This window comes from Mobula birostris, chromosome 1 (assembly GCF_030028105.1).
Source record: "Mobula birostris isolate sMobBir1 chromosome 1, sMobBir1.hap1, whole genome shotgun sequence".
Classification (NCBI taxonomy): Eukaryota; Metazoa; Chordata; class Chondrichthyes; order Myliobatiformes; family Myliobatidae; genus Mobula; species Mobula birostris.
In genome coordinates this window covers 228,487,912-228,514,309 of record NC_092370.1, presented here as the reverse complement: position 1 = coordinate 228,514,309, position 26,398 = coordinate 228,487,912, and the positions used below count along the sequence as shown (strand labels likewise).

Sequence of the window (26,398 nt, the reverse complement as noted above, 5' to 3'; positions counted from 1 at the left end):
AAGTTACCATAAACACATTGGAAATGTACACCTCACCTCCTGCAGTTGCACTGCTATCTGCCCTAGCTGATCCTGGCGTTGTTCTGTTAATTGTCGCTCAGTTCTCATTTCCTTTTCAATTTCTTGAAGGCGCCTCTCAACCCTTTCTGACACCTATTAAACACAAGACCAAGAAAGTTTGTTGCTAGGAAAGGGAAGTTTATTAGATTTAATATGCTGGCAACACTTACAGAGCAATGCCTGCTCTAATAAATAAAATAATTAATACTCATTGGGTCTGGAGGCACCTGTAAAAATTGACACAGGTTTAACATTTCAGGTCCAAGACCTTCAATCAGATGCCTGTTTATTAATTTCCCTTCACCAGTCAAACTGCTGGAATGAAAACATTTGTCATTTGCAACACGGCTGAGTTGCAAATGACACAGGTTAAGATGAAAGGAGAGATGTTTAAGGGGAATCATGAGGGGAAGCTTCTTCACTCAGAGGGTGGTGAGGATGTGAAACAAACTGCTAGCAGAAGCAGTGGATAGGGGTTTGATTTAAGAGAAATTGGATAGTTACATGGATGGGAGGGGTACAGAGCGCTACGGTCCGGGTGCAGGGTGATGGGACTAGGCAGGATAATAATTCAGCACAGACTGGAAGGGCCAAAAGGCATGTTCTATGAGAGTATGATAGTTCAAAGTTCAAAGCAAATGTATTACCAAAATATGGATATGTCACCACACTATCTTAAATTCGTTTTCTTACAGGCATTTACAGTAGAACAGAGAAATACAAAAAAAAATCGATGAAAAATTACTCAAAGACAAACAACCAATGTTCAAAAGAAAAACTGCAAATATACAGATAGATAAATAGACGAATGAATGGATAAAAAAATAGATTACTAACACTGTTAACATGAGTTAGGAGTACTTAAAAATAGTGAGTCCATAGTTTTTGGAATCACTTCAGAGTTGAGATGAGTGAAGTTATCCATGCTGGTTCAGGAGCCTGATGGTTGAAGGATAATAACTGTTCTCAACAAAATCCAAAACACAAATTGCTTTTACACCAAAGCAGCATAGTGGGGGAGAAACATCCTTTAATGAACAGCTACTGTTCTAGAAGCAAAAGTTATCAGAGCATGGTGTAAATATAGTTAAAATTAATAGCAAGAAAAAGTGGAAATTAGCAATCTCAATCAACAGCTAGTCCGAGGTAGCTGGAGGCAACACAGTACTATAGCAGCGCAACGTTTACAGTATCAGCTGTAAGATCAGGGTTTAATTCCCATTACTGTCAGTAAGGAGTTTGTTCTTCCCATGACCACATGGGTTTCCACCAGGTGCTCCAGTTTCCTCCCACATTCCAAGATGTAGGTTAGGATTAGTGAGTTGTGGGCGTGTTCCCAGCACGATTCTTGCTGATTTGATTTGACGCAAGATGATGCACTCCACTGTATGTTTCGATGTACATGCGAAAAATAGAGCCAATCTTTTTCTCAGGATAGTATATGGTGACATATACACTTTGATAATAAAGTTACTTCAAATTTGAACTTTAATGATGTAGTACTGTTTTCCCCAAGAGAGGGGGCCAAAGAGCAACACAAATCCTGCTGAACACTATTCAAATTTTAAAAAATGCCAAAGCAGAAATCCGTTCCACAAACTTTAAACAGTCAGAACTAATGCTAAAAATGAAAGGGTACATTCAAGAATCAATGCAGTAACATGTATTTGAAATACAGTAGGACAAGCTGTTGCTGGTGGAAAAACAAACACGATTTATATGCATTGTGGAACATAAGGAAAGATTACCAAGGTTGTCAAGCCGAGGGGTGGTAGTGGGGACAAGCTCCCACTACCTAAAAGTGCTCCCCACGGCATGCGCCTCAAATAGCCTTTGACAACTAAGTCCAGCTCCTGGCCTTCTCGTGTGGCTTAGCCTCTAAGACCGGCAGAACTGTTTCTACTGACAGGAGAAGGGGCAAAGGCAGGTCCTGGCGCCTTAAAACCAGTGCTTCGGGTAGATGGAGCTCATCAGCCTGGGAAGGCAGTCCATCTAACAGAGGGAAACCCTGATTTCAAACCTCCGCTGCCTTGCAGCCATACCCACTGATGGGAAAGGCTTCCAGAGTAAATCCTGAGGACAAATCCGGAGCTGGAGTCCCTAAGGCAGTCTGATGTTGCCTTCAACCTCGTTCTGATAATTCCTGCGACGACACTGGTGCCAAGCTGTATCGGCCTTTGCCCTTCCCTTGGACAACATCGGTGTCGTGGAGAGGGGAGACTTGTAGCATGGGCAACTGCCAGTCTTCCATACAATCTTGCCCAGGCCTGCGCCCTGGAGAGTGCAGACTTCAGCGTCGCCTCACCGCGACAGCACAACACAGAAAGCAGCAGTCTACCAGTTATAAACCTGCACTCGACTGGCATAGAGCAAGGCGCCAGGAGTTGCTTTCGACGGAGGGAGAGACCATCACGTCTCACTGGACAGCTACTGCCCGCCTCAAGCTGGGCAGCCCCCAGCCAACTAGGTGCTGTCCCGCCACAGTCTGCCCGCTCCACTGGGTGCGTGGGGCTTAGGGATACAAGTAGCCCAAACTGCGGACTGTAAACGCTGCACCAAGCACAACTAGAAGATAAAGAAAGAAGCCAGCACTCAGACTGGGATGCTGGAATATACGGACCATGACAACTGGTATATCAGATGACCTTCGGGAGATCAGCGACACACGCAAGGCAGCAGTGATTAACAATGAACTGTCGAGACTCCAAGTGGACATTGCAATGCTCCAATAGACACGTCTCGCAGAATCGGGAACCCTACGTGAAAGAGACTATACCTTCTTCTGGCAGGGGAAGGGCTTAGACGAGACCAGAGAGCATGGTGTTGGCTTTGCCGTGAAGAACTCGCTGCTGAAGATGGTAGAGCCTATTGAGAAAAAGACAGCGGGTTTTCTCACTTCGACTCCACACATCCGATGGGCCTGTCAACCTTGTCAGCATCTATGCCCCAACCCTCTACTCTACACAAGACACAAAGGACAAGTTCTACGACCAGCTCTCAATGATGATACAGGAGATCCCAAGTCAGGAACAGTCGCTGCTACTTGGTGACACTGAACGCCAGAGTGGGCACCGACCATGACTCCTGGCCAAGCTGCCTGGGGTGGTATGGGATTGACAGCATGAATGACAACGGGCAACGACTGCTTGAGCTTTGCATGCTCCACGAAATGTGTGTCACCAACACCTACTTCCAGACCAAAGCTCAGCACAAAGTGTCTTGGCGGCATCCCCACTCCAAACACTGGCACTAGTTAGATCTGATAATCACAAAATGCCGTCACCTGAGAAACGTGCTCATGACTCACCCCTTTCAGAGTGCCGACTGCGACACAGATCACTCTCTGGTTTGCTGCAAGATCAGACTTCGGCCGAAGAAGATGCATTGCGCCAAGCCTCTAGGCAAGCAGCGCATCGATGCCAGTAAGACACAGCACCCAGACGAAGCTGCAGAGTTCATCAGGTCATTGGATGATGCTCTCCTTGCAGACCCACCAGAAAGAGATGCTCAGCAGAGACCAGATTCTCTCAGGGACACTATCCACAGCACCGCACTCAAGGCCTTTGGGAAGAAACGGGGCAAGATACAGGACTGGTTTGAAGCAAGCTCAAGTAAGCTCACCCCTGTCATCAAGGTGAGTGTGTTGCACTACTAGAGCACAAACGCCACCCCACCCAGGCAACACTGCAAGCGCTAAGGACAGCAAGAAGCAAGGCCCAGGAAACAGTCAGACGCTGTGCAAATGACTACTGGCTACAACTACGCGAAAGCATTCAGTCACCATTTGACACAGGCAACATCCGTGGAGTGTACGAGGGGATCAAGAAAGCCATCGGGCCAACCCAGAGCGAGACAGCACCATCGAAAACCGTAACAGGTGAGACCATCAATGGCAAAGGCAAACAGATGGAAAGATGGGTGGTGCATTACTCTGAACTCTTCTCCAGAGAAAACAGCTTCTCGGACAGCGCGCTAGACACTGTGGAATGCCTGCCTGTCATGGAGGAACTTGATGCATTGCCGACTGCCGAAGAGCTGAGTAAAGCCATCGACAGCCTGCCCACTGGGAAGGCACCAGGATTGGATGGCATTCCACCAGAGGCCATCAAATGTGCAAAGGGCATCCTGCTAAACCACCTGCATGAACGACTGTGCCAGTGTTGGACAGAGGGAGCAGTGCCGCAAGACATGAGAGACTGCAACATTGTCACCATATATAAGAACAAACAGGACAGAAGCAACTGTAACAGCTACAGGGGAGTCTCCTTGCTGAGCATCGTTGGGAAGGTCTTCGCCCACGTGGTCCTGAACAGACTGCAGAAAATAGCCGAGTCTCAGTGCGGTCTCAGGTCGGAACGCTCCACAATCGACATGATCCTCTCCCTTCGACAGCTACAAGAGAAATGCAGAGAGCAAGGACAACCACTCTGCATCGCTTTCACTGACCTTATGAAGGCCTTTGACCTTGTGAGCAGAGACGGCCTGTTCAAAATCCTCTCCAGGATTGGTTGTCCCCCGAGGCTCCTCAGGATAGTTCAGTCATTCCACACAGACATGAAGGGCGTCGTTCAGTTCGACGGCTCTTCTTCGGAGGCCTTCAGCATCTGCAGCGGTGTGAGGCAGGGCTGTGTGCTTGCCCCCACCCTGTTTGGCATCGTCTTCGCAGTCATGCTGAAGCACACCTTTGGAACATCAACTGATAGTGCCTACCTCCACACCAGATTGGACAGGAGGCTGTTCAGTCTGTCCCGGCTGAGGGCAAAAACCAAGGTTCGTGAAGTACTGATCAGGGACATGTTGTTTGCAGACACTGGCAACACACTCTGAAGAGCAACTGCAACGCCTCATGGGCAGCTTCTCAAGAGCTTGACCATCAGCCTGAAGAAAACCAACGTGTTGGGCCAAGGCGTTGAGCACCCCCCTGCCATCACCATCAACAACTACGAGCTAGAGGTAGTTCACGAGTTTACATACCTTGGCTCCACTATCACGGACAGCCTCTCCCTAGACTCCGAGATCAATAGACGGATCGGACGAGCAGCCTCAACGTTCGCCAGGCTGACAAAGAGAGTCTGGGAGAATAGAAAGCTGACGACGCACACCAGAGTTGCAGTCTACAGGGCCTGCGTCCTCAACACACTGCTTTACGGCAGCGAGACCTGGAGCCTCTACTACAGACAAGAGCGGCGTCTCAGCGCCTTCCACCTTCACAGCCTGAGACACATCCTGGACATCATGTGGACTGACCGAGTCACCAACAATGAGGTCCTGGCGTGCGCCCAGATACCCAGCCTCTTCACCCTGCTCCAACTACACCATCTCCGCTGGCTAGGCCACGTACACTGCATGTCAGACAGGAGGATCCCGAAAGACCTGCTGTACAGGGAACTGGCCTCTGGCAAGAGAGCACAAGGGTGGCCCCATCTTCGTTTCAAAGACATTTGCAAGAGAGACATGAAGTCACTGAAAATGAACGTCGAGAGGTGGGAGGACATCACAAGCGATCGCTCTCACTGGAGGCTGGAACTATGCAGAGGTCTAAAAAGAGGAGAAGAGAAGCTGAGGCTTGCTGCTGAAGAAAAGCGCACTCGTCGGAAAAACAGCACCAAGACAACACTGGAGGACAGCGCCTTCAACTGCAGTCGCTGCAGCCGAGACTGTCACTCCCGTGTGGGACTCTACAGCCACAACAGGCGCTGCTCTAACACAGACTGAAGCAAGACTTTCCAGGCGCAGATCCATGGTCTCGCGAGACTAACGGATGCCACCAGTAATGGAACATAGAACAATATAGCACAACACAGAACCTTCATCTCAGCATTTTGTGCCAACCTTTAAACCTATTCCAAGATTAACTTAACACTTCCCTCCCACATAGAAACATAGAAAACCTACAGCACAATACAGGCCCACAATGCTTGTGCCAAACAACAGGCCTACATAACCATCCACTTATTTATCATTCATGTGTCTATCTAAGTCTCTTAAATCTCCCTAATGTATCTGCCTTTACCACCAGCCCTGACAGTGCATTCCACACACCTACCACTCTCTGTGTAAACATCTCTTGACATCCTCCCCCCATACTTTCCTCCCAACACCTTAAAATTAGGAATAGGATTATGCTAAACATGTATAAGTATCACTTAAGTCATATAGCATTGAAACATGCTCCTCAGCCTAATTCTAGCATGCCCCTCAGACCAACTAAGTTGCTGAACTGAACTAGTCCCACTTGCCTTCATTTGGCCCATACCCCTGTAAACCTTCACTACCTATGCAACCCCAACCAAATGCTTTTTTGATTTTCATAATTGTACCCACCTCTACCACTTCCTCTGGAAGCTCAGCCCATATACTCACCATGCTGTGTGGAAAAAGTTGCCCTCCAGGTGCCATTTAAATCTTAACCCCCTCACTTCAAACCTATGCCCTCTAGTTTTAGACTCCCCTATCTTTGGGAAGTGACTTTAGCTATTCACATAGACAGCAAAATCTGCAGATGCTGGAAATCCAAACAACAAACACAAAATGCTGGAGGAACTCAGCAGGTCAGGCAGCATCTATGGGAGAGAGTAAACAGTCGATATTTCTGGCCGAGACCCTTCATCAGGACTGGGAAAAAGAAGATGAGTAGTGCAAGAAGGTGGGGGGAGGGGAGGAAGAAGTACAAGGCGCAGGTGGGAAGGGGGAGGGGTAAAGTAAAGAGCTGGGAAGCTGATAGGTGAAAGAGACAAAGGGTTGGAGAAGGGGGAAGCTGATAGGAGAGGGTAGAAGACCATGGGAGAAAGGGAAAGGAGATGAGCACCAAAGGGAGGTGATGGGCAGGTAAGGAGATGGAGGAGGGGGAAGAGAGGAGAGAGGAGAGAGGAGAGAGGAGAGAGGAGAGAGGAGAGAGGAGGAGAGAAAAAAAAACAGGAATGGAAATGGTGAGGTGGGGGGACAATTACCGGAAGTTCTAGAAATCAATGTTCATGCCATCAGATTGGAGGCTACCCAGGAGGAACATAGATGTTACTCCTCCAACCTGAGTGTGGCCCAATTGCAACTCTAGAGGAGGCCATGGATTGACATGTTGGAATGGGAATGTAGAATTGGGAATGAGAATTGAAGTGTGTGACCACTGGGAGATCCTGCTTTTTCTGGCGAATGGAGCACAGGTGTGTAGCAATGCAGTCTCCCACACATCAGGTCTCACCAATAAAGGCAGCCATACTGGGAACACTGGATACAGTAGATGATAGCAACAGACTCACAGGTCACCTCACTTGGAAGGACTGCTTGGGGCCCTGAATGGTAGCAAGGGAGGTGGTGTAGGGGCAGATATGGCACTTGTTCATAAACATCACTCATTACCCACTTCAGTTCTACTTCCCATTCCAGCATGTCAGTCCATGGCCTCCGCTATTGCCACGATGAGGCTACACTCAGGCTGGAGGAACAACACCCTACATTCCAGCTGGGTAGCCTCCAACCTGTTGGCATGAACATTGATTTCTCTAACTTCCGGTAATTGATCGCCCCTCCCCCTTTCGCTTCACCATTCCCATTTCACTCTCTCACCTTATCTCCTTGCCTGCCCATCACCTCCCTCTGGTGCTCTTCCCCCTACCCTTTCTTCCATCGTCTTCTACCCTCTCCTATCAGACTCCCCATTCCCCAGCCTGCAATTGCTTGAAGTCCAGAGCAACACATAAAACTGCAGGAGGAACTCAACAGGTCACACAGCATCTATGGATGGAAATAAACAATTAACAATTTGCGCCAAGACTCTTCATCAGTGCTGCAAAAGAAGAGGGAAGAAACCAGAATACTTTATACTTTATTGTCGCCAAACAATTGATACTAGGACGTACAATCATCACAGCGATATTTGATTCTGCGCTTCCCGCTCCCTGGATTACAAATATTAAATACTAAAAGTATTTAAAATAGTAAAAATTAGTAAATATTAAAAATTTAAATTATAAATCATAAATAGAAAATAGAAAAATAGAAAGTAAGGTAGTGCAAAAAAACCGAGAGGCAGGTCCGAATATTTGGAGGGTACGGCCCAGATCCGGGTCAGGATCCGTTCAGCAGTCTTATCACAGTTGGAAAGAAGCTGTTCCCAAATCTGACCATACGAGTCTTCAAGCTCCTGAGCCTTCTCCCAGAGGGAAGAGGGATGAAAAGTGTGTTGGCTGGGTGGGTCGTGTCCTTGATTATCCTGGCAGCACTGCTCCAACAGCGTGCGGTGTAAAGTGAGTCCAAGGACGGAAGATTGGTTTGTGTGATGTGCTGCGCCATGTTCACGATCTTCTGCAGCTTCTTTCAGTCTTGGACAGGACAACTTCCATATGGTGCATCTATAAAAATTAGTGAGGGTTTTAGGGGACAGGACAAATTTCTTTAGTTTTCTCAGGAAGTAAAGGCGCTGGTGGGCCTTCTTGGCAGTGAACTCTGCTCGGTTGGACCAAGTCAGGTCATTTGTGATATTGACCCCGAGGAACTTAAAGCTTTTGACCTGTTCCACTTGCACACCACCGATGTAAATTGGGTCGTGCGGTCCGCTACTCCTTCTGAAGTCAACAACCAATTCCTTCGTCTTGCTGACATTGAGGGATAGGTTATTGTCTTCGCACTATGCCACCATAAGAAGGTGGAGGGAGGGAAAGAAGTACAATTTGGCAAGTGGTAGGTGAAACCAGGTGAGAGGGAGGCAGGTGGGTTGGTAGGGGAGGGGTGAAATAAGAAGCTGGGAGGTGAAGGGTTGAAGAAGGAATCTGATGGGAGAGAGGACACTGGACCATGGAAGAAAGGGAAGGAGGAGAGGCACCAGAGAGTGGTGATAGGTAGGCGAGAACAGAAGAGATAGAGGGAAGAGAGGAGCTAGAATGGGGGCTGAAAATAAAAACAGAGAAGTGGGAGAGAAATGACCAGAAGTTAGAGAAATTGATGTTGATGGCATCAGGTTGGAAACTACTCAGATGAAATAAGACGTTGCTCCTCCAATCAAAATGTGAACTCATCATAGCAGTAGAGGCAGCCAGGGACCAACATGTTGGAAAGGGAATGGGAAATCAAATTAAAATGGGTGGTCACCGGGAAATCATACTCCACTTTAATTATATAAAAAAACAATGGCAGATCAGCCAGATCTGTACACCATTGGTGGAGAGGATTTTGCTTGTGGTATACTGGGCTAAATCCATCACTTTCTGAAGATTTTTCCTGAGCATTCCTATACCCATGCTAAGTCATGATACAACCAGTTAGGATATTACATAATACCGTGAACTTGCCTATATGCCTTCATTAAAGGGATATTCGGCAAGGACTGGGAGGGCTGAAGGACAATGCTATGATACTCTATGACTCTATAGCAATGGATAGAGGGTAGTCAGATCTACCAGTTTAGGATTTCCAGAAAGCATTTACTAAGATACCATATAATGAACCACCCTTGAAACAGTGTGTAAAGCTTTAGGTTTCCTTACAGCATTGGAACTAATTTATTCTTGGAATTGCAACTTTCTTAATGTGTAAGTTGTCGGATCAGATCAGAATCAGGTTTATTATCACCGGCATGTGACGTGAAATTTGTTAACTTAGCAGCAGCAGTTCAATGCAATACATAATATAGGATCAAAAAATTAAAAAATAATAATAATAAATTACAGTATACATATATTGAATAGAAAAACATGCAAAAAATCAGAAATACTGTATATTTTAAAATGTGAGGTGGTGTCCAAGGGTTCAATGTCCATGGAGGAATCAGATGGCAGAGGGAAAGAAGCTGTTCTTGAATCGCTGAGTGTGTGCCTTCAGGATTCTGTACCTCCTACCTGATGGAATTTACAAGGAGGAGAAGTGATCTTATTGAAACAACAGCTTCTGCCAAAAGACAGTCCCATCTGGTAGAGAACCTAGAGCTAGGGTGGCAGTTTTAAAAGGGACTGCTTGGTTAAAATAGAGATGAGACAGTACTTATTTTTTCCCAGGACCATGAATCTTTGGAATATCCTGTTGTAGTGAAAAGTAAATCCAATTCAAAGTAATACAATGATGAAACAGAATGACACATCCAAAATGCCAGAGGAATGCAGCAAGTTGGGCAGCATCTATGGAAAGGAATAAACAGTCAAATGTTTCAGGTCAAAACCTTTATCCAAATTGGAAAGGAAGGGGGAAAGAGGCCAGTATAAGGTAGTGGAGGCGAGGGAAGGGGAAGGAGTACAAGATGGCAGGTGATACATGAAGTCAGGTGAGGGGGAAAGTGATAAGTGGAAAAGGTAAAAGGCTAAAGGAGAAGGAATCTATTAGATGAAAATGACCATGGGAGAAAGGGAAGGAGGAAGCGCACCAGACGGTGGTGATAGACAAGTAAGGAGAAGAGGTAAGAGGGGAGCCACAGTGGGGAATGGAAGAAGAGGGAAGAGAAAGGGGGGGGAAACTGATTTGATGAAACAGATGTTTTTTTTTGTTTTCACTTTGCTCTGTCATAAGTAAGTAGAAGAGTAAAGCCAAAGCTATGGTTATATACAATGTCAGAACCAGGTCAAACATAGTGACCAACTCCTGCTCCTATTTATGTGGGTTCTGGGACCAAATAGTTTTAAGATACATAACGGAATTGTATAACAGGCTTGAATGTCTTTCTTTTTCTATGTTTCTTGTGCATTCTCTAGGCAAGCAATCAGATCTCCCAACATTTGATTGAGAGATAAAGCTCTTAACAAACCATTTCAGCAGGCAAAGTTTTCAGTCATCTCATGTCCTCACTGGGGGAATCAGAGGTGGAGGAAGTCAACAATGTTTAATTCCTCGCTGTCATCATTACAAGCTACATTAATTTTGACCAACATGAAAAAGCTCCATTTAGATTCTAATTAGTATCTACAACATTTAATGAAGAACAGAAATTCTTGGTTTATTTTCCCCTAGTATGGACACTTGAAAATTGAACTGCAAACACATTCAACCTGACAGCACCCTTGAACTCAAACTGCCTGAGATTCACAGCAACACACACAAAATGCTGGGGGGAGGGGAGAGATCAGTGAATCAAACAGGAATAAACAATCAACATTTTGGACCAAGTTCCTTCACTCACTATGCACAAGTGTGAAGGGAATGGCTGTTTACAGTGGCAAATGGGCTGCTAATCAAATGGGCTGGCTTGTTCTGCATGGAACTGAGCTCAACAGTTATTGGATCTGAATTTCACCTAGTCAAATGCAAGTATTCTGTCATGCTTCTGACTTCTGATAGAAAGACTTGGTTATCCTGTCCCTTTCTTTAACAACTATATCAATTAAGTTTTGTAGTTCTTCCTCTGTACTTGCAATTAACACAGTGTCATCTGCATATCTGAAATTATTGATGTTTTCACCGCCAACTTTGATTCCCAAGGTGTCTCTTATTTTTTGTAATATTGTTTCACTGTACACATTAAATAAATCAGGGGAGAAAACACACCATTGATATAGTTGTTGAAGAAAGTGCAAAAATGGGTCTATCTATCAATTGCAAAAAGACAGAATGTATGGTGATACAGGTGTCCCCCGCTTTTCGAACGTTCGCTTTACAAAACCTCACTGTTATTAGTACCCTGTTTTCGCTTTCAGAAGGTGTTTCCACTATTATGAAGAAAGGCAGCGCGCGATAAAAAATCAGCGCGCGCCCCGAGCAGCCGCTCTCCCCAGATTCGGAACTACATTCTCGCTGGCATGGCTTAAACACCTGCCTGTGAGCAGGCGTTAGCAAGATGAGTTCTGAGGTATTGGAAAAGCCTGAAAGAGCTCGTAAGGGTGTTACACTTAGCGTAAAACTAGACATAATTAAGCATTTCGATCGTGGTGAACGAAGCAAGGACAAAGTGAGTTTGGCTTGGGGAAGCTGACGAAGGTGATGTTGAAGAGGTTTTGGCATCCCATGACCAAGGACTGATAGATGAAGAGCTGATGCAATTGGAAGAGGAAAGGATAACAATCGAAACCGAATGCAGTAGCGAAAATGAAGCAACTACGTGAGATTTTCGCTGCAATGATAAAGTACGACTTTAATTTTGAAAGGGTACGTAGGTTTAGGGGATATTTGCAGGATGGTTTGAGTGCTTACAAAGAACTGTATGATAGAAAAATGTGCGAGGCTCAGCAGTCAAGCAAGCCTTCCACATCAGCCACAGCAGACAACGAACCTCGACCTTCGACATCGAGGCGGGCAGTCATAGGAGAAGATGAGTTGCCTGCCCTGATCGACGATGAGATGACACCCCTGTGTCCCACCACCCCAACCCCCGGGCCCCGGACAGACACTGTACCAATTCGCAGAGAATGCAGCGGTAGCCGGGAGGCACACAGCACATCTTTAAGAAAAAAGCCGAAATAAACATGCTAATTAATTAGGTGCTACCTAGCACGTAATTGTCGGCCCAGATCAGAGGTGATGCAATCGGCAATCGTCTCTGATCTGCGCCGACATTTACATGCTGGGCAGCACCTAATTAATTAGCATGTTTATTTCGGCTTTTTTCTTAAAGATGTGCTGTGTGCCTCCCGGCAACCACTGTGTTCTTCGCGGAAATGTATCGCTCGGCGGCCCAGAGGGTGGGGGCCACTGCACCACCCCAACCTGCGACGACTCAGTCTAACACATCATCATCAGTGTGCTCAGCGCCGTTTTCCCAATTCTGGTAAGCGATACTACACTGTACATACACTATTTCTACTTTATATTGGCTGTGTATTTTTACATGTTATTTGGTAGATTTGGCAGCTTTATAGTTTAAAGGTTACTGGAGAGCGTATTTATGCCAATAGCGCTTGTGTGAGATTTTCTGCCGAGAGCGCTTGCATGAGATTTTCGCTACGGAGATCTGTGCAGGCAATCGTTGTAGAGAAGTATTTCTACTTTATATAGGCTGTGTATTTATCATATCATTCCTGCTTTTACTATATGTTACTGTTATTTTAGGTTTTATGTGTTATTTTGCATGATTTGGTAGGTTATTTTTAGGTCTGCGAACGTTCACAAAATTTTCCCATATAAGTAAATGGTAATTGCTTCTTCGCTTTACGACATTCTGGCTTACGAACCGTTTCACAGGAACGCTCTACCTTTGGATAGTGGGGGAAACCTGTATCCAAAAAGGAGGAGAATCCTATCTGCAGGCTGAGAATAAACGGGAAAGACATAAAACAAGTACAGAACTTTTGCTACTTAGGAAGCTGGGAGACATCAGATGGCAGGTGCGACATGGACATCAAAAGAAGAATAGGGATGGCAAAGGACACCTTTACGAGAATGAAGAGTATACTGACCAATATTAAACTAGGCATGACAACCCACCTCAGAGTACTGAAATGTTACTTTATCCAGTTACATGGCTCAGAATGCTGGACAATATCTAGTAACATGAGGAAACGAATTGTAGCAGCAGAGATGTGGTTTTTGAGGAGGATACAAAGAATATCATGGACGAAACGAATATCTAACGAGGATGTCATGAACACAGCAAACACAAAAAGAGAAATAATGTATGAGATCATGAAAAGGCAACATAACTTCTTTGGACATGTGATTAGGAAAGAGGAGTTAGAATGCACGGTAATTAAGGGAAAAATTGAAGGGAAGAAAGCAAGAGGAAGACAAAGACAAATGATGATGGAGACAGCAGCCAGAGAACTGGAAATGAATACCAATGAATTGATCCACTTGACCCGAAACAGGAGTGTGTGGGCCATGGCAGTCAAAGCTCAAACTGGGCACGGCACCTGATGACGATGATGATGGTGATCCTGCCCTTACTTTGCAGAGGGCTTGTCTGAAGAAGAAATTGCTGTCTTGTAGCAAGTTTTCATAAAGACCTCATTTGAGTCTTTAAACAAGGACTCCAAAGAAAGTAGATTGTAATCCTTATTCCATCTGTAGTTGTCCTATAGCCGAGTTTGATTATCATAAGGCTAAGGTGAGGACTGAATCTGTGTATTGGTCTCACACTGTAAACCACCTGTGGAGCTCAATCAGCTGTTACTACAGATTTTCGTAACAAAAACAGCACTAGCTTTCTCCTATGTCCTGATGAAAGGTCACAGTCAAAAACATAGCATGTTTATATCTTGCCTGACCATAGAAGCCATAGAAAAACTACAGCACAGAATCAGGCCTTTTGGCCCTTCTTGGCTGTGCTGAACCATTTTCTGCCTAGTCCCACTGACCTGCACACGGACCATATCCCTCCATACACCTCCCATCCATGTATCTGTCCAATTTATTCTTAAATGTTAAAAAAGAACCCGCATTTACTACCTAGTCTGGCAGCTCATTCCACATTCCCACCACTCTCTGTGTGAAGAAGCCCCCCACTAATGTGCCCTTTAAACTTTTCCCCCCCTCACCCTTAACCCATGTCCTCTGGTTTTTTTCTCCCCTTGCCTCAGTGGAAAAAGCCACTTGCATTCACTCTATCAATACCCATCATAATTTTATATACCTCTATCAAATCTCCCCTCATTCTTCTACGCTCCAGGGAATAAAGTCCTAACCTATTCAACCTGTCTCTGTAACTGAGTTTCTCAAGTTCCGGCAACATCCTTGTAAACCTTCTCTGCACTCTTTCAACCTTATTTATATCCTTCCTGTAATTTGGTGACCAAAACTGAACACAATACTCCAGATTCGGCCTCACCAATGACTTATACAACCTCATCATAACATTCCAGCTCTTATACTCAATACTACGATTAATAAAGGCCAATGTACCAAAAGCTCTCTTTACGACCCTATCTACCTGTGATGACACTTATAGGGAATTTTGTATCTGTATTCCCAGATCCCTCTGTTCCACTGCACTCCTCAGTGCCTTACCATTTACCCTATATGTTCTACCTTGGTTTGTCCTTCCAAAGTGCAATACCTCACACTTGTCTGTATTAAACTCCATTTGCCATTTTTCAGCCCATTTTTCCAGATGGTCCAAGTCCCTCTGCAAGCTTTGAAAACCTTCCTCACTGTCCACTACATCTCCAATCTTTGTATCATCAGCAAATTTGCTGATCCAATTTACCACATTATCATCCAGATCATTGATATAGATGACAAATAACAATGGACCCAGCACTGATCCCTGTGGCACACCACTAGTCACAGGCCTCCACTCGGAGAAGCAATTCTCTACTACCACTCTTTGGCTTCTTCCATTGAGCCAATGTCTAATCCAATTTACCACCTCTCCATGTATACCTAGCGACTGAATTTTCCTAACTAACCTCCCATGCGGGACCTTGTCAAAGGCCTTACTGAAGTCCATGTAGACAACATCCACTGCCTTCCCTTCATCCACTTTCCTGGTAACCTCCTCGAAAAACTCCAATAGATTGGTCAAACATGACCTACCACGCACAAAGCCATGTTGACTCTCCCTAATAAGTCCCTACCTATCCAAATGCTTGTAGATTCTGTCTCTTAGTACTCCCTCCAATAACTTACCCTCTACCAACGTCAAACTTACCGGCCTATAATTTCCCGGATTACTTTTCAATCCTTTTTTAAACAACAGAACAACATAAGCCATTCTCCAATTCTCCGGCACCTCACCCGTTGACACCGACATTTTAAATACATCTGCCAGGGCCCCTGCAATTTCAACACTAGTCTCCTTCAAGGTCCGAGGGAACACCCTGTCAGGTCCTGGGGATTTATCCACTTTAATTTGCCTCAAGATAGCAAGCACCTCCTCCTTTTCAATCCGTACAGTTTCCATGATCTCACTACTTGTTTCCCTTAATTCCATAGACTTCATGCCAGTTTCCCTAGTAAATACAGATGCAAAAAAACCCATTTAAGATCTCCCCCATTTCTTTTGGTTCCGCACATAGCCGACCACTTTGATCTTCAAGAGGACCAATTTTATCCCTTACAATCCTTTTACTCTTAATATACCTGTAAAAACTCTTTGGGTTATCATTGGATGACCTACTGAGCTTCCCCAGCATTTTGTACATGCTGCTCAAGATTTCCAACATCTGCAGAATCTCTTGTGTTTATGAGCCAGAGTCTCTCAACTGATCTGGTTTTTCATTCACCCTGCAAGGACACACTAGAGTCCACCTGCCTATCATTCCTATGCAATACTTTAATTATTTTTAAAAATAGGGATCGAAATTCTTCAACAATAATACCAAGATGATAGATTAATAATCAATTTCAGGTGAATATACCAAAAATGAAAATTAATTGAACCAATAGAAAGCTATTCCTGAGTAATACGAGGGGTGATTGATCAGTTCGTGGCCTAAGGTAGAAGGAGTCAATTTTAGAAAACCTAGCACATTTGTTTTTCAACATTGTTCCCTCCTACATTTGCACACTTAGTCCAGCGGTCGTGGAGCATATAGATCTTGGACCTCCAGAAAGTGTCCACAGCAGGGGTGATTGATAAGTTCGTGGCCTATGATAGAAGGAAATGAGTTACTAACTTCAAACTTTCTGCATAATTACTCAAAGAGTGGAACTGCACGTGCATGTAACCACAGCTGTATAACTCATCTCCTTCTACCTTAGGTCACGATCTTATCAATCACCCCTGCTGTGGACACTTTCTGGAGGTCCAAGATCCGTATGCTCCATGACCGCTGGACTAAGTGTGTAAATGTAGGAGGGAACTATGTTGAAAAATAAATGTGGTAGGTTTTCTAAAATTGACTCCTTCTACCATAGGCCACGAACTTATCAATCACCCCTCGTAGATTAAGCAATTGACCCGTCATGCAGTGGAATACACTTCTACCGAACAACACTCACAGTCTCTTTTCTGGAAGCTTCTTGCACTCTCTCTGACAATGAATCGATAGCAGTCCTCATTTCCTTATCAGCCCTGTCAATAGGAAGAAAAAATTTGGATAGCATCTACTTGAAAATAAATAACAATCACAATATCAAATTCCTCTTCTCACCCTACACATTCAAAAGTGATTTAGCGTTTCTCAATACAAAGTTAATGAACCTTTCCTGTTGTAGTTTTGTCAGAACAAAGCAAAGCTGTTGAAAGATCCACCACGTCATCGACATACACAACCAATAAGATCAATTCGACCCTTCCCTCATACATAGCCCTCCATTTTACTGTCATCCATGTGCCTACCTAAGAGTGCCTTAAATAACCCTAATGGGTCTGCCTTTAGTTGGCAGGGCACTCAATGCACCCACCACACTCTGTTAAAAAAAAATATATAATTACTTTTGACATCCCACCCCCTATACTTTCTTCCAATCAACTTAAAATTATGCCCTGTAGTATAAGCCATTTCCACTCTGGGAAAAAGTATTTTGCTGTCCATTTGATCTATGCCTTTTAGCATTTTGTAAACCTCTATCAAGTCACCCCTCAACCTCCTTCCCTCCAAAGAGGAGAACATTATTTTATATCAATGAACTCATGAATGCTTCTGAGATTTGGACTACTTAGATTTGGCATGACATGTAAAACCTTGTCACAAACTTCTATAGATGTGCAAAGGAGAGTATATTGACTGGCTACATCACACCAATGCCTTTGAATGGAAAATCCAACAAAAAGCAGTGGATACAGCCCAGTCCAACGCAGGGAAAGCCCTCCCCATATTCAGCATATCCACACGCAGCATTGTCGCAGGGCAGTAGCATCCATCATCAGGGACAACACCCCCCCCACCCCAGGTCATGCTCTCTTCTCACTGCTGCCATCAGGAAGAAGGTATAGGAGCCTCAGGACTCACACCACCAGATTAAGGAACAGTTATCATCCCTCAACTGTCAGTTTTGAATCAAAGGGGATTACTTCACTCATCAAATCATTGAAATATTCCTGCAACTAATGAACTCACTTTTAAGGACTTTTCATCCCAAATTCTCTATGTTTATTGCTTATTTATTATTTTTATTTCTTTCTTTTTGTATTTGCGCAGTTTGTTGGCTTTTGCACACTATTTTATACCCCAAGTCTGTGCGGTCTTTCATTAATTCTATTATGGTTATTATTTTATTATGGATTTATTGATTATGCCTGCAAGAAAAGGAAAATGAATCTCAGGGTTGTATAATAGTAATATATATGTACTTAAATAATAAACTTACTTTGAATTTTTAACTTTTAAAGCAGCCATTCAAAATGCTGCAGATATCACCCAAGCTCTTTCAGTATATCCTCCCAATTCACTGTCGGGATATCAACCCATGAACATTTTTTTATTTCGTAATTTACAGTAGCTTTATGTCTTGCAGTCTGCTGCTACCACACAAAAAATTTTATGTGATAATAAACCTGATTTCAACAGGCTTCAGTGAGAACAGGCGGGGTCAAGGTAAGTAGACAAATTCATTCTTTATTTCTTTTATTTAAAAACTTAACTCTTAAGAAAATAGGGGGTAGGTCAACAGGGCCAGTGGTCTGTTCTGGGTGATAGATGTAGGATTTCCAGGATACTACCAGCCTCCCCATTGGCCACATCTTCTCCAGGTGCATCAAGATGGAGCTCCTTAGAGACCATGTGTTAAGGAACTGGAGCTGCAACTCAATAATCTTCGGCTTGCTAGGGAAAGTGGGGTGATAGACAGGAGCTACAGACAGGTAGCCACCCCAAAGTTAGAGGAGACAAATGTAAACCCTTTCAACCCTGGAATCATCCTTGTGAACCTTGTCTGGACTCCCTCTAATAACACATCCTTCCTGGGATATGGGGCCCAAAACTGAAGACAATACTCCAAGTGCGGCCTGACTAGTGTATTATAAAGGCTCAGCATTATCTCCTTGCTTTTATATTCTACTCCCCTTGAAATAAATGCCAACATTGCATTTGCCTTCTTTACCACAGACTAAACCTGCAAATTAACCTTCTGGGAGTCTTGCACGAGGACTCCTAAGTCCCTCTGCATCTCTGATGTTTGAACCTTCTCCCCATTTAGTAAATAGTCCACACTATTGTTTCTTTTACCAAAATGCATTATCATACATTTCCCAACACTGTATTCCATCTGACACTTTTTTGCCCATTCTTCCAATTTGTCTAAGTCCTGCTGGGATAACTTTGCTTCCTCAGCACTACCTACCCCTCCAGCTATCTTCATATCATTCGCAAAGTTTTCCATAAAGCCATCAATTCCATAATCCAAATCACTGACAATGTGAAAGGTAGCGGTCTCAATACTGACCCCTGAGGAATACTACTGGTCACCAGTAACCAAGAAGAAAAGACCCTTTTTATTCCCACTCACTGCCTCCAACCTGTCAGCCATTCCTGAATCCATGCCAGTATCTTTCCTGTAACTCTATAGGATTTTATCATGTTAAGCAGCCTCATACGTAGCTGCTTAACAGAATGCAGGGCGATCTCATTGAAACCTACCAAATGCTGAAAGGACTAGATAGGGTGGTTGTGGAGAGGATGTTTCCCATGGTGGGATATCCAGAACTAGAGGGCACAGCCTCAAAATTGAGGGGCAACCTTTTAAAACACAGGTAAGGAGAATTTTTTTAGCCAGAGAGTAGTGAATCTGTGGAATACTCTGCCACAGACTGAGGTACAGGCCAAGTCCATGAGTATATTTAAAGTTGAAGTTGATAGTTTCCTGATTGGTTAGGACATGAAAGGATATGGCGAGAAGGCAGGTATATGGGTAACACACACAAAATGCCAGAGGAACTCAGCAGGCCAGGCAGCATCTATGGAAAAAGAGTACAGTCAACGTTTTGGGCCGAGATTCTTCAGCAGGGCTGGAGGAAAAAAGATGAGGAGTCAGAGTAAAAGGGTGGGGGAGGGGAGGGAGAAACACAAGGTGATAGGTGAAACCTGGGTGGGGGGGAGGAAATGGAGTGGTGAAGTAAAGAGTTGGGAAGTTGATTAGTGAAAGAGATACAGAGCTGGAGAAGGGGAAAATCTAACAGGAGAGGACAGAAAGCCACGGAAGACAGAAAAAGAGGGAAGAGCACCAGAGGGAAGCAATCGGCAGGCAAGGAGAGGAGGTGAGAGAGGGAAATGGGAATGGAGAATAGAAAAAAAGAGGAGGGCAATACTGGAAACTCGAGAAGTCGATGTTCAAGTCATCAGGTTGGAGGCTGCCCAGACAGAACACAAGGAGTTGCTTCTCCAAACTGAGTGTGGCCTCATTGCAACAGTAGAGGAGGCCATGGACTGACATGTCAGAATGGGAATGGGAAGTGGAATTAAAATGGGTGGCTACTGGGTGTTCCCTCTTTTTCTTGCGGACAGAACGCAGGTGCTTGGCGAAGCAGCCCTACACCTACACCTCTACCCTCACTACCATTCAGGGCCCCAACCAGTCCTTCCAGGTGAGGCAACACTTCACCTGTAAGTCTGTTGGAGTCATCTATTGTATCCGGTGCTCCTGCTGTGGCCTCTTGTACATCAGTGGGACCCAACATAGATTGGGAAACCACTTCACTGAGCACCTATGCTCCGTCCACTAGAAAAAGAAGGATCTCCCAGTGTCCACCCATATTAATTCCATTTCCCAGTCCCACTCCTCTACTGTCACAAAGAGGCCATACTCAGGTTGGAGGACGAACAACTTGTATTCCGTCTGGGTAGCCTCCAACCTGATGGCATGAACATTGACTTCTCGAACTTCCATGAATGTCTCTTCTTTTCTCTACCCTCAGGGTCCTCCGAGAGGGAGGGAGAATGATGGACCCAATCGGACGGATACAGTTAATTACAGGGAACGACTACGACCAAGAGCTAGGATAAGAGGCTCTGAGTGTCCAGTGTGTTGGTGTGGGAGAGCGTTTTCCAGCATTAAAGGTGTACGAATCCACCAAGCAGAGTTTAGGTGCTATTCCATTCCAGTGGATGAAGATGAGATTACTTCACCAAGCACAAATGACGTGGTCTTTTCAACCACTGATTCACAAGCCACAGCGATTCGCTCTGGAGAGAGGCATCATACTCCAGGTCAGACGAGAGATAACCCAGGTCAGGTTTCAGACCACGGTACCCAGGTAGATCTTTCGCATGATGGCGGTGGTGAGGAGGTAGAGAAGAAGAGGAAGGTCAAGTGGCCAGCAATGGCAGATGAGAAGGCTTGGCATGTGTTTGATGAGGATATCAGTATGATATTGGAAAACACTCTCAGGGGAACATCAAAGAGAAAGTTGGAAGTGATAGGCGATATGATTTACAATGTTGGAAAGTACAGTTTTGATTTGGTTGAGTTGAAGAAAGCAAAGCCTACACAGCAACCAAGCAGGCGCCAGAAGGAGATTAGTAGGTTGAGGAGAGAGCTTAGATCATTGAGACAGAGGTGGAAGGTAGCAAGTGAGGGTGACAAGCCAGGGCTTACTGATCTCCGAGAGCATTTTCGAATAAAGTTAGCATCACTCCATTGTGCAGAGTCACAACGTAAAAAGAGAAGGAGAGAGAAGGCAAGAAATTTGTTCTTTGAGAACCCTCACGAGTTCACAAAGAAACTGTTTGAACAAAGTAAGAGCGGGCAGCTTAACATCTCTCAACAAGAACTTGAGGATCACCTGGCAAGCACTTACTCTAACGAACAGCGGGAAGCTCCTTTGCTTGATATTTCAGGGCTTGTGAAGCCTACCAAGCCAGGAGTGAAGTTCGGTCTGTCAGAACCCAAATTGGCAGAAGTCGAACGGTTCATCAGAAAGGCAAGGTCAGGGTCAGTGCCAGGACCTAATGGAGTGCCGTATAAGGAGTTCAAGAAATGTGAACAGCTGAGGAAATACTTGTGGAGGTTGTTAAAGGTGGTGTGGAGACAAGGTGTTGCTCCTTTGTCACAGAGTGAGGCTGAAGGAGTATACATCCCGAAGGAAGAGAATTCTTCTATACTGAATCAGTTCCGACCAATTTCACTCCTGAATGTAGAGGGGAAGATTATGTTTGGCAGAAAGAATATCTTCATTTGTGATAGAGAATGGATTAGTAGATACATCTGTGCAGAAGGCAGGAATACCAGGCTTCCCAGGCTGCCTTGACCATTCTAGTATGATATGGCATACCATCCAGGAGTCAAAAAGGTTCAGAAGAAATCTGGCTGTAGTTTGGCTTGATCTGGCAAATGCGTATGGTTCTGTTCCCCATGTCCAGATTGAGTTTGCGATGGAATTCCAATGGATTCCTGCTAAGGTGAGGAACTTTCCGTTATGCAGTACTACAACAATTTCCGGATGAGGTTTTCCACTCAGCAGTTTACAACTAGGTGGTAGAGCTTGGATGTTGGAATCCCAATGGGATGTGCAATTTCACCCATCCTTTTTGTGTTAGCCATGGAGGTCATTGTGAGGGCTGCAGAATCAGTGGGACCAGGTGTCGCACTTGATGGCAGAGGGGAGTTACCATCAATAAGAGCGCTCATGGACGATCTCACCCTTTTGGGTCCCAGCACGGAGGCAGTGGAAAATGAACTATCTAGACTCGAGGAGCTAATGGATTGGGGAAGAATGAAGTTCAAGACCAAGAAGTCAAGGAGCCTTGTTCTTAGGAGAGAAAAGCTGGCTGACTTTCATTTCACCCTTTGTGGAGAAGGGATTCCATCCATTCAGGACCAACCAGTTAAGAGCCTCAGGCGATGGTACACAGAGGAGCTGAGAGACACCAAGAGGGTTCAAGAGACAGTAGAACAGATCAGCAGAGGTCTGATGTCTGTTGACAAGTGTGGCTTACCTGGCAAGTTGAAGTTGTGGTGCTTGCAGTACGGACTGATGCCACAGATAACGTGGCCACTAACTGTCTGTGAAGTGGCAATGTCTCATGTTGAGGCAATGGAACGGAAGATCAATAAGTATGTGAAGAAGTGGCTTGGAGTACCGAGTAGCCTCAACAATGTTGCAATCCACAGTAGCCAGACAAAGCTTACCATCCCAGTGCAACCCCTTGTTGAAGAGGTCAAGGTTGCCAAGGTAAGATTATTCTTGATGCTTCAAGACTCAAAAGACCCTGTCATCAAGAACACCCACCCGGATGTGAGATCAGGTAGGAAGTGGTCAGCCCGTGTAGCAGTTGATGAGGCAGAGTCCAGATTGAAGCACAAGGAGACGGTTGGGGCTATCCAGCTAGGCCGCCAGGGACTTGGGTGGACAACCCACAAGTGGTGGTCATCTTCTACAGGTAAGGAGCACCGCAAGCTTGTAACACAAGAAGTACGAGAGGTAGAAGAGGAGAAGGGGTTAGCTAAGACAGCTGGCCTGGCCAAACAAGGGGCTTGGACCTGGTGGGAAAGTGTTGAACAACGACATCTATCTTGGAATGTTCTGCAGCAGATGGAACCGCTCCGCATTTCTTTTCTATGCAGAGCAGCGTACAATCTGCTCCCAACACCTGCCAACCTCAGCACTTGGTGTGAAGATAAGACAGAAAGGTGTGCTGCTTGTGGCGAGAAGGGAAAAATTCAACATATTTTGAGTGCATGCAGAGTCAATCTTTCCAGCGGCATGTACACTTGGAGACATAACAATGTTCTCAAAGTCATGACAGAAGCGGTTGAGCAGAGAGTACTGCAGCACAACTTATCTCATGCCCATGCTGCACAGAACATCGCATATCATTTGTGAAAGAAGGCTCCAAGTCAAGGGTGTACAGCGCAGGCTCACGATCAAGCCAATGATTGGTGTGTCAAGGCCGACCTGGATGGGAAAGGCAGTTTCCCAGAGCAAACAGCTTTCACCACATTGCGTCCAGATATAATCGTATGGTCTGACACCAGTAGAGAAGTGGTTATTGGTGAACTCACAGTCCCCTGGGTAGACAACATCGATGAAGCCCATGAGCGCAAGTTAACCAAGTATGCAGAATTAAGATCAGAGTGCAGAGACAGAGGGTGGAAGGTCTCATGCTATCCATTTGAAGTAGGCTGCCGTGGGTTTATTGTGTTCACTTTCCAGACATGGCTGCGTGACCTTGGCTTCACTAGAAGAGAGATCAAGTCAACTAGCAGGGCTGTATCTGAGGCAGCAGAGAAAGGATCAGCATGGGTGTGGACCAAGTATGTCCAGAGGGGCAGATAGTCAGACAGTGTATACATATCTTGCAAACCCTTCAGTAGTTGCATAGACACCTGAAGAGCAGACTATCTGTTGGATGGAAGTGATTGATAGAGGCAGATGCCAAGTTTTTAAGCTCACCAGTGGGAAGTGGTGCTTTAGCACTGCTGGCCCACCACCTCGAGGGAGTCTTGATCATAGGCGGGCCGAAACTCCTGAAGACAGGTGGCAGATCAACTGATGATCCCACTGATGATAGCACAGGACAGTTAACATCTTAGTCCAAGTGTATTTTTAACTCTTCCCCATTCCCATTTCCCTCTCTCACCTCATCTCCTTGCCTGCCCATCACCTCCTTCTAGTGTTCCTACCCCCTTTTCTTTCTTCCATGGACTTCTGTCTTCTCCTATAAGATTCCACCTTTTCCAGCCCTGTATCACTTTCACCAATCAACTTCCCAGCTAGAGGGCTACAGGTAAGCCTAGTAATTTCTAAGGTAGGGACATGTTCGGCACAACTTTGTGGGCCAAAGGGCCTGTATTGTGCTAACAAGAGGAATTCTGCAGATGCTGGAAATTCAAGCAACACACATCAAAGTTGCTGGTGAACGCAGCAGGCCAGGCAGCATCTCTAGGAAGAGGTACAGTTGACGTTTCAGGCCGAGACCCTTCGTCAGGGTGCAGTCCTGACGAAGGGTCTCGGCCTGAAACGTCGACTGTACCTCTTCCTAGAGATGTTGCCTGGCTTGCTGCGTTCACCAGCAACTTTGATGTGTGTTGCCTGTATTGTGCTGTAGGTTTTCTATGTTTCTATGTTTCCCAGCTCTTTACTTCATCTCTATCCCTCTCGTTTTCACCTTTTTTGTTTTTCTCTCTCTCCTCCCCCCACCTTTTAAATTTACTCATCTTTTTTTAACTCCAGTCCTGCCGAAGGGTCTAGGTCAACTGTTTATTCATTTCCATAGATGCTGCCTGGCTTGCTGAGTTTCTCCAGCATTTTGTGTGTGTTACTTGGATTTCCAGCATCTTCAGATTTTCTCGTTTACAGCAGGTGCACAAGGTTGAATGGGATTCGGGATCAGCCATAATGGAAGTACAGAGCAGACTCGATGGGCTGAATAGCCTAATTCTGCTCCTATGTCTTATGGCTCTAATTATGAGTCAGGTAGATTTTTCTCTCATTGAGTCATACAGCATAAAAACAGGCCCTTCGGTCTACCACATCTACATCATCATTAAGCACAAATCTGCACTAAAACCATTTGCTAAGTACAACTAATAAAGGCCAACACCCTTCAACATCAATTAGTTTGTATTTTGAAAGGTTTCCACTTACAAGGTCCAATCCCCAGATACCTGACTTGGCTTGGCCATTCACTACCTACCTTTATTGTGTGGTGCTGATCCAGTGTGGGCATCGAATAAGGGCTCATTAGGCTCCTCCGGCCTAAACAGCCCATGCTGATCAGTTACACCGATGTGACCAATTACCTATTAATCCATACATCTTTGGAATGTGGGAGGAAAACAGAGCTTGCTGAATAAAGCCACATGGTCACAGGGAAAATGTACTCCTTACAAACAGCAGCAGAAATGAACCCAGTCATGGGCACTATAATAGCGTTACATTATGCTACTGGTTTACTACTTATCAGCAGCAAATAAAACAAAACATACAACTAAATGCTTTATTAATAACACTTTTTCCTAGTCAAATTTATGGTAAACAATCACCGCAAAGAATGGAGAGGCAGTCGGAGGCAAGGAAGAGTTGAGGGTCAAAGCGAGCAATGACAAGGCTGTCGAAGATCAAAGCAAGCAGGTGCGAGGCAAAATCAAGGTGAGGTCAAGGCAGATTCAAGGCAAACGGAGGTGAAGCAAACTCAGGGCAAGCAGAGACAAGGAAGAGTTGAGGCCTATTCATCTAAACCAAGGGTGAGGTTTGATTGAACTAAACGCCAGACTGATGTGCAAAGTATTGGAGCAACAATGCCCAGATCCTAGAGCCAGGAATGACCCGTTGGTTGGACAATTTAAACGCAACGCCAGATTGAAAAGGGAAGATGTTGGGACCAGAGGCGAAGGTCAGGCCAGTTCTGCTCGCTATTCCACGACGTTTACTCAGCTCAGCGGTGAACAGAGGCTGAGGCCTGCCCTGGGCTTTGTGTCTGTGGACTCACTTTCATTCTGAATGCTTTTTGTTTACTTTCATTGCTTGCGCAATTTGTTTTTTGCATCTTTTTCCTCTCTACATTGGGTGTTTGATAGTCTTCTTATTTTTATGGGTTCTTTTGTGGCTGCCTGTAAGGAGGTGAATCTCAAGGTTGTATAATACATACATACTTCGGTAATAAATGTACTT

The 26,398-nt window shown here is 45.0% G+C and overlaps 1 protein-coding gene across 6 annotated transcripts in view; it reads right to left on the bottom strand.

The window, feature by feature from the left end:
• The window catches only part of LOC140205546 (centrosomal protein of 128 kDa), a 642,143-nt gene that overhangs the window by 582,035 nt on the left and 33,710 nt on the right, over positions 1–26,398 (bottom strand). For all 6 annotated transcript variants that reach the window (XM_072273171.1, XM_072273204.1, XM_072273166.1 and 3 more), the window contains exons 7-8: positions 16,849–16,921; positions 37–153 (exon numbers count right to left, since the gene is read on the bottom strand). In XM_072273171.1, coding sequence (XP_072129272.1) covers positions 37–153; positions 16,849–16,921 — 190 coding nt within the window. The remainder of the gene's footprint in view (positions 1–36; positions 154–16,848; positions 16,922–26,398) is intronic.